This window comes from Myotis daubentonii, chromosome 13, assembly GCF_963259705.1.
Source record: "Myotis daubentonii chromosome 13, mMyoDau2.1, whole genome shotgun sequence".
Lineage (NCBI taxonomy): Eukaryota > Metazoa > Chordata > Mammalia > Chiroptera > Vespertilionidae > Myotis > Myotis daubentonii.
In genome coordinates this window covers 19,727,840-19,740,477 of record NC_081852.1, presented here as the reverse complement: position 1 = coordinate 19,740,477, position 12,638 = coordinate 19,727,840, and the positions used below count along the sequence as shown (strand labels likewise).

Genomic DNA, 12,638 nt, shown 5'->3' with positions numbered 1-12,638 from the left:
ACCCTTTTATTAATATAGATTTTTTTAAGTCCTCAACTGAGGATATTTTTTCCATTGATTTTTGTAGAGAGTGGAGGGGGAGAGAGAAAAATTGATGTGGGAGAGACACAACGAGAGTTGCCTGGGCTGGGGATTGAGCCCTGCAACCAGGTATGTGCCCTTGACTGGGAATAGAACCCACAGCCCTTCAGTCTGCAGGCCAAAGCTCTATCCACTGAGAAAACCAGGCCAGGGCTGGAATACTTTTAAGGAATGGTTACAAATTAAGGAGTGAAGAAATGCCACCCTAGATAAAAGTTAGGTAAAAATTATGGAAGATCAGTGTTGTTCTAACAACACAAACTGAAAGTGGAGAACAGGGAGTTTCAAAATAATATGTTTTAATATATCAGTACATAAGAAAATAAGAGGAAAAAGGCATGTGCTCTTTGGCAGGTAGGAAAGGAGCTTTAGCAAGTGGTCTAATCAGGCAAAAGAAAACTTACCAAGTAGAATTTGGCCTAATAAGGTATTAATTATTGGCCCTATTGGTCAATAGAGGGTTCAATATTTTTCATCAAAAATTAATATTATCACCCTAGCTGGGTAATTCAGTTCATTAGAGCATTATTCCAATATGCTAAGATTTCAAGTTTGAGCCCTCAGTAGGGCACATACAAGAATCAACCAATAAATACCTAAGTAAAACAACAAATCGATGTTTCACGCGCTCTTTCTCTCTAAAATCAATCAATAAAAATATTTTAAAAATTAATATTCTCAAATTACTACTTTGTTTGGCAACTTCTAATTTTAAAGCATTTCCATCTATTTTCAGGCTTTTAAGAGGTTTTTCTTTTTTATTTCTAATTCATCTTCAGTCCATTATTCCTGCTTTCCTAGGTTTTTCTTCCTATATTATATATTTTTCTCCTTATTTTCAGACTATTTTTCCTGCTCTTCTATATTGGTGATAGGGAAAAACCAGAACATAAATGTATGTAATTGTAATGTAAATGATCAATAATTGAAATGGCTAAAATGGAGGATTAGCTGGAACAACCTAAAGGGCTATAAAATCACATCAAATCACCAAGTTTCTAACACTAGCAAACCTGATTTGATAATATTCATTTTTGACCAAACTGTCCTGTTCAAAAACTTGCTTTAACCCAAATTTTACCATGATGAGCATATCTTCTTAGTAATCAATAACATTCACAGGGTATTTCATTCAGATTTAATGTACTGGTGCTAAAAAACAAGGCCTAAAAAAGATTTAATTTAGGAAGTTGGAAAAATAAACCCAGGAACACAGATTGATCAGGGATGTGGGAGGGACAGAGATCTTACTTTTTCTACTACTGAGTAAGTAATCCTGAAAATTAATCCTGTTCCCCAAGTATAAGCAAAGGCTGCAAACGATTAGGCCCCCTGAGGCTTCCAACACCAACTGGGTTGCAGCCGGTGCCAAATGAACAACTTTACTCCCAAGTGCCATTCAGATGCCTGTGCTATTGGCAACGACGTAAAATGAAGTCCCCCCTGTCATCTATACTTCTGAATTTTTCTTTGTATTTTTTTTTAACTTAAAAAAATTTTTTTTATTGATTTCAGAGAGGAAGGGAGGGGGATGAGAGAGATAGAAACATCAATGATGAGCATTATTGATTGGATGCCTCCTGCATGCTCCCTACAGGGGATAAAGCCCACAACCAGGACATGTGCCCTGATGGGGAATCAAACCATGACCTTCTGGTTCATAGGTCAACTTTCAACCACTGAGCCACACTGGCTGGGCTCTCTGTATTTCTTTCACTTATTCCATGCCATCCTCTGGCTGTTCTCCTCCCTCTGAATCTTTTTTACTGAGGCCTCTAGAATTCCCATCACAAGCAAAAAAAAAAAAAAAAAAAAATCCACCCCTCCCCGCCCCCATTTTACTCTTTGTTCAAAGAACTCTTGTCTTCATCTCTCTAGCTTAATTAAATCTTGGTTCCCCTGAAGGACATTTTCTCAAACACATTTTTCAAAGTGAACACTCCTCATTAATCCACACTCCACTACTCCAGCAGAGAAAAAAAGTTCAGCCTTTAGCTCCCCATTACCACTTCTAACATCATCAGTTCACTGAGGCAAAAAACACCTCCTCCTTTGAAGTCCCTGCCTTTGTTAAACTTCTAGTCATCTCTCATATAAAACTCACAATATATAGGAATGAGGAGTAAGGGAGAATTGCTTGTTTTGTGTTGTTTTTTCATGTTTTTATTGATTTTAGGGAGAGAGGAAGGGAAAAGTATAAAGAGATAGAAACTTCGATCAGCTGCCTCCTGCACGTCCCCTACTGAGGATTGAGCCCAGGCATATGCCCTGACCAGGAATCAAACTGGCGACCTCTTGATTCATAGGTTGATGCTTAACCACAGAGCCACACCGGCTGGCCTGGGTTATTTTTAAGATCAGAGACTTAACTATGTTTATCTGCTCAAAGGAAAGACCCAATGGAGAGTCAGAGGCAGAAGAAACAGAATAGGGGGACATGCGTGGGGTATGGGCTTCAGAGCACAGATAGAATGTTTAGTATTGGATGGGAGGAATACCTCTTCCCTGAGATAGGAAGAAATATAAAGGTAGCTATCCCTTATCTTGACAACTAAGCTTCTTGAAAAAGTAATCTACAACGGATATCTTCATCTTCTCACTTTTTGTCTATTTTCCTTTGGTCCTGGAAAACTGGGGAGGGAATTTCGCCCACTCCTCCTGGAATTACTACGACCTTTTCAATTATTCCCATACTCCACAATAATCAGAATACTTATTCCAAAATTCAACATTCTTGCCCTGGCTGGTGTGGCTCAGCTGGTTGAGCACCAAAGGGTTGCCAGTTCAATTCTCAGTCAGGGCACATGCCCTGGGCTGTAGGCTCAATCCCCAGTTGGGGGCAAGCAGGAGGTAGCCAATTGATATTACTCTCTCACACAGATGTTTCTCTCCCTCTCCCTTCCTCTCTCTCTAAAACCAATAAAAACATTTTTAAAAATTCAGCATTCTCTTGTTTCAAGACAGGTTTCATTACATAATATCTAAATTCTTTATCCGAACATGGCATACAAGATTCTGTGATCTGACCCTTCCCTACATTTCCAACCCTCATCTTTTGCACTCTCTCACGTTCCACATACATCCTACACTATGGACACTTTATTTTCATTTTTTAAATTACATCGTTTTATTTAAAATGTTTACCTTGCATGCCTGTTTGGGGGTACACTATTCCTATCTTTTGCCTAATTTCTCCTTGTCCTTAAACTCATTTCAGTGTTCCCATTATTGAAAAATTTTCCTAATGTTTCCAGACGAGGTTAAGGTCACCACCTCCTGTGTGGTTCCATAGCATAACATTTGATGCACACCTATATCATGGCACTTAGCAACTGCACTGTAAATATGTTTCCCCCATGAGCTTGAGCTCCTTGAAGGGAGAGGGCTGTCTTTCATCTCTACATACCTAGAGATTGGAACATAGGTAACTAATAAGTGTTTACTGAATTGAAGATATACTACAGCTCCTAAAATATTTGTGTATCTTGATACTAATTTATAGCCATAAAAACATAGTGCTTTATTTATAAAGTATTTTCACATACATAATCCTGTATGATTCTCAGAGACATCCTGTGTGTTTATAGGGCAGGTTTTATCTCCATCTCACAAATGAGGTAACAGTTTTGACTCAAAGTATTTCAACTAACTGGGTTTGAATCCTAGCTCTACCTTAACAACCATGGTAGAGCCATGATTGCAACTGAGATCTTCAAATGCTAATCCAGAACCATCTGTCTTATACTAACGCAATGACAATGCTTTTGTAACTAAAAGATTCATCAGGAGTCTTCTTAATCATGAAAAACGGTCGCCAGAGGTAGAAGCATGCATTGGCCACATGCTCTTAAAGGAAAAGGTTCAATAAATCCTATAGTACTGTATTCAAAATTTCAAAGTATCCTTCGGGTTCCTTTTAATTTGTGGGGGTTTTGTGAATACAATACCTTCCCATCAAAACTGATTCCCTTTCCCAGCTTATTTTTGTTATATTACCATTCTCTGTCACTCAGACTTAAAATTTTGGTGTCGTTTTTTTAAGCCCCAAGTCCTATTGGTTCTTCATATGCTCATTTTCTTACATCTCCATTACTGCAATCAATGTTAGCTAATTCAAGGTCTTACCACTTTGTGTACTAGAAAAATCTAAGCTCTACTTTTTCTCCCCCTTGATTGTGTAAAGCACAGCTCGATTAACCAACTCAAAAACTTTGGGTAGTTTCTTAAAGGGGAAAAAAGCCTGAAACTTATTTTCTTTTTTAAAAAAATTTTTGTCTGATTTTGAGAGAGAGAGGAAGAGAGAGAAACATCGATCTGTTGTTCCACTTGTTTATGCATTCATTGACTGATTTTTGTATGTGTCCTGAATAGGGATGGAACCCACAACCTTGGCGTATTGAGACAACACTATAACCAAGCTACCTGGCCAGGGCCTGGAACTTATTTTCAGGGGCCTTCTCAATTTGTCTTCACATGTCATTCTAATCTCTGCCTCTAAATTTAATCAATGTAATCAATTCCTAAAGCAAAATTAGCTGGATTATTGTTTCCTTTAAAAAGTTTTGCTCTTCCACCTCTTTCATTCCCATATCCAATAACTGATCCAATATATATCTACCGTTTAATATTACTCATAAGTTGTGTCATATCTGGTTTCTCTCTTTCCATTAATTCATGCCTTGGTCATTCTGTATTTGAACTACACAATTAATCTTCTGACACCCTGATTTAAGCCTCTCCTCTTCTAACATTTTGTTCTACACAATACCATATTAGCTTTCAAAACTAAGATATTGGATCATTCCTCTACTTTGAAACCTTCAACAATAATAATGGTGATGGCTACCATTGCTGAATACTTATCATGTGCCAGGCCAGACACTGTGGTACATACTTTACCTCGACTATCTTCATTAATCCTTCGAAACCCCCATAATATTACTTCATTACCTCTACTTCACAGATGAGAAAATTGAGGCTTAATGATATTAAGAATATTGTCCACAGTAAAAAGGTTATTAAGGTAGAGCTAGGATTCAAACCCAGTCAGCCTAACTCTAGAACCTGTGTTCTTAATCATTCAGAGGTTATACTGTTTATTAGCTCAAGTCCTAGCTTTTCAGCTGGTGTACAAAAGATCCCTCCAACTTCATCTCCTGCCATTACTTGCCAAGCACTTTACACACTGTCACATATTTCACGCTTAAGAAAAAACACAACTCCATGCCCTTCTGCTGCTGTTTGTGCTACCAGAAAATATTTTCTCTACCCAGACCTAACTTCTACCTAGAGAAATTCTACTTGTCCGTTAAGGCCCACCTCAAAACATAAGACTTGGTGATGCTTTCTCTCCAGGTAAGATAGTCAATCCCTTTTTTACAGCTCCAACAGCACTTTGTACCTAGTTCACTGTATTATTTATTACAATAATGTCTCCTCCTCTAGACTGCCAGCACTCCAAGAGAATCTATCTAACTTAATATATTTAATTCCCCAATGTCTAATATAATACCTGGTGCAAAGCAGGTACTTAATAAATGTTGCACAAATAACTGGTTCTAATCCTCTACTTATCTGAAACCTACCCATCCTTCTCCTCTAGACTGCCAGCACTCCAAGAGAATCTATCTAACTTAATATATTTAATTCCCCAATGTCTAATATAATACCTGGTGCAAAGCAGGTACTTAATAAATGTTGCACAAATAACTGGTTCCAATCCTCTACTTATCTGAAACCTACCCATCCTTCAAGGCCTCTTTACTCCTATACAAACTCTTGCTAGACCACTCCAGTCCAGAGTCATCACAGCCTCCTTTGAACTCAAATAATTGCTGGTTCTGCCCCTTTACTCACATTTATCAAACACACCTGTCCATATGACATATAACCTTTCATGAGTACTTATTTCTTCAAGAACCAATACTGTATTTTATCTTTTTACACTTGTTTTTCTACAGTTTTAGCATATAGCAGGCATTTAACAAATATCTCCCATTTGATTATTTGAGGTATCAAAATAAATTTTACATACCAAACAAAGATATCCAATTAGCTTCAGCTTATCTTATCTCTGTGTATAAGCATTTTTATGATGAAATAATGTCATATGATTGGCAGTAAAACATAACTCATTTAATAAATCAAGGTTCTTTTCACTAAACTTCCTTACAACTTTTTTGAAAATGTTTTTATTTCAGAGAGAGGAAGGGAGAGGGAGGTAGAAACATCAATGATGAAAGAGAATCATTGATCAACTGCCTCCTGCATACCCCCTATTCGGGCTCGAGCCTGCAACTGGGGCATGTGCACTAACCAGGAATCAACCGAACTGTAACCTCCTGGTTCACAGGTCGACGTGGAACCACTGAGCAATACCAGCCTGGTGTTTACAACTTCTACCAATTCATTCAATGGCTCTGGAACCTGAAACCTTTGCCTCACTAGTAAGCAGCTGTATTTCCTCCTTGGTATGTTCCTTCTAAGATGCCTTGTTACCACAGTGTGTTCTCTCTCTCATACACACACACACACACACACACACACACACGCTATTCTCTGTTCTTTTGCTTTCTCTAGGACACATAGTACTGAAGAATTATTTTAGTAGGCTTAAGAATTTAATGGGGGTAGAAAAAAAATTAAAAATCAATTTTAATAGTTATCTTTTTACATAGGCAAGTCCACAAAATACCTCTAGTAAACAAAAATTAAAATTCAAGTTGTTTTAAAATATAATGAAATAGAATTAGCAAGAAACACTGAAGTAGCTATGTGACCCCAAGACCTATGTGTTTCATCTAAAAATCTGTAATGAGCCGGGCCAGTGGTGCTTAGTGGTTGAGCATCATCTATGAACCAGGGGGTCACGGTTCAATTCCTGGTCAGGGCACATGCCAGGGTTGTGGGCTTGATCCCCTGTGTGGGAGGTGCAGCAGGCAGCCGATCAATGATTCTCTCTCATTATTGATGTTTCTATTTCTATCTCCCTCTCCCTTCCTCTCTGAAATAAATACAAATATTAAAAAAATAAAAATAAAAATCTGTAATGAAAAATAAGCAATCCTAATAAAGCTAAGGTACTGGGAAACACTTTAGCCAAATGACCTAAGCAGGGCAGGCTAGCAACAGAACCTAAGTAAATCAAAGGTTGCCCATTAGAAATACATCAGCTTTGAAAAATTTAAAACACATACTCTTCAGTGTTTTGGTTTAATCAGAAAATCTGAAAATTTAAGAAATGAGGTTAAAAATATTTATATTGAATCCAAAAGAAAGTCACATTGTGTGTGCTAAAATGAACATACACACAATATAGACCAGTGATGGTGAACCTATGACACGCGTGTCAGAGGTGACACGCGAACTCATTTTTTTGGTTGATTTTCCTTTGTTAAATGGCATTTAAATATATAAAATAAATATCAAAAATATAAGTCTTTGTTTAATTATGGTTGCAAATATCAAAAAATTTCTATATGTGACACGGAACCAGAGTTAAGTTAGGGTTTTTCAAAATGCTGACATGCCGAGCTCAAAAGGTTTGCCATCACTGATATAGACAATGCACTGCAAGTGATAAAGTACACTTTTTAAAAAAATTAAGACTAAAAGATTCAATCATCTCAAGGGACAACCTAGTCTTACAAATCTGGGTACATTTTTAAAGTATCTGGAAAGAAAAGGAAGTGTCTGTACAATTTAGGTCAAGCAAATTTGCAGGGGAGGAGGGAGAGCAATATACATAAAATTCAAAGTTTTATGCTTTAATTAATTACCCATACCAACTTTGTTGATGTGGCAGTAAGGCACTTATGGAGATGCAGTTAGCTATTTTTCCTAGTTTGTTTCTATTTTCTTATTTCCAACTTCTTATCTAAAAGAATAGAAAAATGCTTAACAGAAAATAGTTAAAGAAGGCATACTATTCTCACCCAAAGCACTTGGGCTACATAAACTTTAAAAGAGAAGAATTATACCAGAGCCATCAGCTGGAGTGGGCTCACAACTAAATTTGCTTTAACTAACCAGAAAACCTAATTACTCTTTATTAGTGATATGGAATTACCACTAATAATTTCAGTGAAGAGCTAATTACATTTATACATGAATCACCTATAGTATTCCAATATCTCAAACTTCAGATGAAGTGAATTTCAGACACCTGAATATTCAACGCTGAAAGACCTATCTCCTCCCTTTAAAATCCATGTGACTATAAAATACAGGCCTCTTGACTAGAAGTGTTAAGAGTATAAAATTGAGAAAAGGAAAAGTTCCAGGGTATAAACGACTACTTGTATTTGATACCAATGATGGTCTCCATAATATTACTAATATGAAATGGTACAACTGCAAAACTAGCACATAATGTACTTTGTAAAAAATCTGGATTTTAACAAGTTTTAAAATTGATTGAATGAACACTGTGGATATCTTCTCTGTCATCAAATGTAATATTATGGTATGCAATTATTGAATGAGGAATGCAAGAAAGCAGCTGAAATCTAAAAGTGGGTTTCTGTATGAAAGGTGAATTTCCCAGTAATTTCTGAGTAAGCCAGGGATGAGACTCCATGTGCAAACTAGTCTGTTGCAAACTATCTCTATAAACATGTGATCCATATCAGGCATTCCAACTGGCTAACAAACACAATAAAGAAATGAAAGTTGTCTTGATGAAAAATATACTATTGAGTACATGAGATCTTATACCTATAAACTCTATTTAACTATGATTTTCTATTTACTAAATCAAATTATTTTTATTCTATATTCAGATATGACTGTTTTGGAATCACATCTTACCCCTAGAATACACCTTGTTTGAAATCTTATTTTTACTGTATTTAAATAGTACAGGGAAAACATTACCATATATATCTACACTAATAAAAGACAAACATGCAAATTGACCACACCTTTGCCACATCTTAAGCCACGCCCACCAGCCAATCAGAGCAACTATATGCAAATTAACCCAACCAAGATGGCGGCCAGCAGCCACAGAGCTGGAGCAAGCAGGAGGCTTGGTTACCCCAATGATGCAGGAGGCCAAGCTTCCCACTTGCCGTGGCCTGGCTCTGAGCGCCAGTCAAAGCAACAAAGTTTCAATTATAGAAGGTAAATAAACCCCAGATACCTGCTTTCAGCCTTGGCCACGGAGCTGGAGCGAGCAGGAGGCTTCCCTCCCGCCCGCCCTGGCCTGCTCTGAGCTCCTCTCAAAGCTACAAAGTTTCAGTTATAGAAGGTAAATAAATCCCAGGACAAAAAAAAAAGAAAAAAAGGAGAGGCTGGGAGCTTCCGTTGCCGGAGGGGCTTGGCCAGCCTGAAAACGGAACTCAGCCCCTCACCAGACTGGCCAGGCACCCCAGTGGGGACCCCCACCCTGATCCGGGACACTCTTCAGGGCAAACTAGCCGGCCCCCACCCGTGCACCAGGCCTCTATCCTACATAATAAAAGGGTAATATGCAAATTGACCCTAACAGCAGAATGACTGGTCACTATGACACACACTGACCACCAGAGGCCAGACACTCAATGCAGGAGCTGCCCCCTGGTGGTAGTGCGCTCCCACAGGGGGAGCTCTGCTCAGCCACAAGCCAGGCTGACGGCTGCCAGTACAGTGGTGGTGGTGGTGGGAGCCTCTCCCGCCTCCTCAGCAGCACTAAGGATGTCCCACTGCAGCTTAGGCCTGCTCCCTGCTGGCAAGTGGACATCCCCCGAGGGCTCCCAGGCTGCCAGAGGGATGTCTGACTGCCAGCTTAGGCCCAATCCCCCAGGGAGCGGGCCTAAGCCAGCAGGTGGTCATTCCCCGAGGGGTCCCAGACTGTGAGAGGACACAGGCCGGGCTGAGGGACCCCCCTTCCCCCCCCAGTGCACAAATTTTTGTGCACCAGGCCTCTAATACACACACACACATATATACAAGAAACAAGAAGATACACAGCGTAAGAATAGCATAAACTCATTGTTCAGGAATGTGATTGGTTGTCCCATCCAATAATAGGGTGGAAGTGCCCAGGAAATGAACATATAACACAGATAAATAATCAGAAAATGAAGAGGTAGCCCATGTCTCTTGTGCCCACCCGGACAAAAACTCCAGTATTTCATAATAGGATGAATGCCTGACCTACCAATCTTTCTCTCTTTCTTTTTAAGAAGATTTCACAGGACCAGGATCCCATAAACTCTTTATTCAACTCATTCCAATGCCTGGCCCAGTCGGATATACTACTAACTTTTAAAAATTATCTGCAGAAGCCTGGATACAAATTAGTGTTATTATTAAAGGAGGCTCAAATTGAAAACTTAAAATAAACACAAAAGAAAAACTTTCTCTTGTTTTTAAATATTTTAATGGAAACATACCTGGTCACTAGGCTTAACAGTGTTTAAAGATTGTGCCAGTATATTTGAGAAACTAAATTAAATAAATAAACAAAAGAAGTATCTATCTTTCAAGAATAAACGTAATACAATAAAAAAAAACTTTATCCTATAATGATTTCAATTTATTGACCAAGCTACATGGTAAAGAAAAAAATCATTCCAAATCGTTTTTCACCTCCACGGAAGTGTTTGCGGTTGATGGGCTCTCCCAGAAAGCATGGAAATCGAAGCAACTCTCAACTAGCCCTTTATTTTTTTTTCTATTTTAAATGCATCTGCTGACCTGTTGTGGGTAAACATCCATAAATTCGGCCCCAGCTGGGAAATATTTAACTTTTCCTTCCACGGGGAGTGTATGGGTGTGCGCTCGAAGGGCAGGGGTAACCCTTAGGCCTTTGACCAGTGTTGACGGTTTTCTAAATTTTGTAAACGCTTCTTTCTACCCACGAGGCTTTTTTTTGTGTCTTTTCTCCATCTGTTCTGCACCTAAAGCCGGGTCCCCAAATCCTGCCTCGTCCCTTCACCCTGGTCTAACCCCACATGGTTCCCCCGCGCGGGGTGGCCGCGGAGTCCCGGAGCGAAACCGGGGGGCCGGCTCTAACTGGGGGCGCGAGGGGCGGGCGGCTGTCACCGGGGCGCGGGCGCGGCCAGAGCCGAGATGTCTGACGGCTCAGCCCCCGCCCCGCGTGGCGGGCGGCCGGCGCCCCTCGGTCCGTCCCGGCAGCCGGGCGTGCAGCTGTCGCCGAGCAGGAAGCGCATCGCGGCCCCGGGCCGCTCGGACGGGCCCAGCGGGAAAAGGAAGGGGCTCGTCGCGGCGCCCAGAGGCCCCAGCCCTTCGGCTCCGAGGCCGAGCGCGAACCCCCCGGCCCGGCCCGCAGGCCGGAGAGACCGCGGAGCCGCCGCCACCGGCTCAGCCCAGCCCAGCAGGGGCCCGCCCAGGGGCCACTCCCCGAGGGAGGCAGCCAGTCACTCGCCCGCCCTTCCGGGCCGCTCGGGAGGGACGGTCTCCGCCCGCCCTCACTCAGCGCCTCGGGCCGGGCCCCCAGGGCTCCGTCCACCTCTCACCTTTGACGACGCGGTCAGCCCCGGGAGGGGGCGGCGGGGGCGGGGGTGGGGGCGGTGCGGCCCGGGCCGGCTCCGGGGCGGCCATGCTGGGCCCGGGGCTCGGCTCGGCGTTGGGCCGGGCGGGGTTGGGGGCGGGGGCGGCGGCTACCAGAGCCAAGCGGCGGCGCCGCCGGGGAACATGGCGGACCCTCTTTCCCTACAGAGGGGCTCGGACCGGCATGCACCGCGCGGGCGGGGGCGGGGGCGGGGGCGGGGCAGGCTCTAGGGACCTGGTCAAAATTACTGCGGCTGGAGCAGCAGGACGTGGCCAAGGGATCAAGTTAAAATTCTGGGCAGGCGAAAACCGAAGCGTGAGGAGCAAGGGTTGCCCGTGGCTAGGTGCTGCGGTGAAAGGAGAGCCAGAAAGCAGGACGGGCTCTCAAGGAGCTGCCAGTAAGAGGGAAGACGTGATGAAATCTCAGACTCTCCTACTAATAGGAAAACAAGTGTAGAACAGTTTGGCTACCGGATCTGGGCACTTTGGTTGGTAAGGGACGAGAGAAATAGAGGAGGCATTGCAGGTTCCACAAAGCGATCGTTCACAGTGGCGTTTGAGAGGGAATCTGGCCCGTGTGTGTAGAGCCTGGGATTGTTAAGACGGATGGCACAGAGTAAGAATGAATGCAGGTAGGGAAGGTTAGGCTCCGAGGTTAAGGACCAAATAGGTAAGGGAAAGGAAGGGGTGACATCAAACGATACTCCAAGAGTCTACAGATTCACCTGAAAAGAGCACGCCTGCCCCTTGGTTCATTCAGAAGTTCGATTTGGAAGGCCGAGGAACAAGTAGAGAATTGGAAATTAGTTCCTCGTAAGAAATACCTCATGTGGTGTTTCCGTGCACGTACAGAATCCGCGCACAGGTGACCTATGAAACCTAAATAGGGACGGATATTCATGGGGAAGAGGACAGTGGGACAAGAACTGATTGAGGCCTGGCTGGCCCAGTGGTTGAGCCTCGACCTATGAACCAGGAGGTCACGGTTCGATTCCTGGTGCGGGCACATGCCAGGGTTGTGGGCTTGCGAGGGCGGGGGGGGGGGGGGGCGGGGGCATGCT

General features: G+C 42.2%; 1 protein-coding gene across 8 annotated transcripts in view; it reads right to left on the bottom strand.

Annotated features, from left to right (window-relative positions):
- Positions 1–11,740, bottom strand: part of PPP3CB (protein phosphatase 3 catalytic subunit beta) — a 52,136-nt gene extending 40,396 nt beyond the window's left edge. For 2 of the 8 annotated variants that reach the window (XM_059662388.1, XM_059662391.1), the window contains exon 1: positions 11,544–11,739. In XM_059662388.1, coding sequence (XP_059518371.1) covers positions 11,544–11,628 — 85 coding nt within the window. In that variant the 5' untranslated portion in view covers positions 11,629–11,739. Of the gene's footprint in view, positions 1–10,761; positions 11,406–11,543 lie in introns of those variants that run through there. The other 6 variants (XM_059662392.1, XM_059662393.1, XM_059662389.1 and 3 more) reach the window with 4 other exon arrangements.
- Between the last annotated feature and the right edge of the window lie 898 nt (positions 11,741–12,638).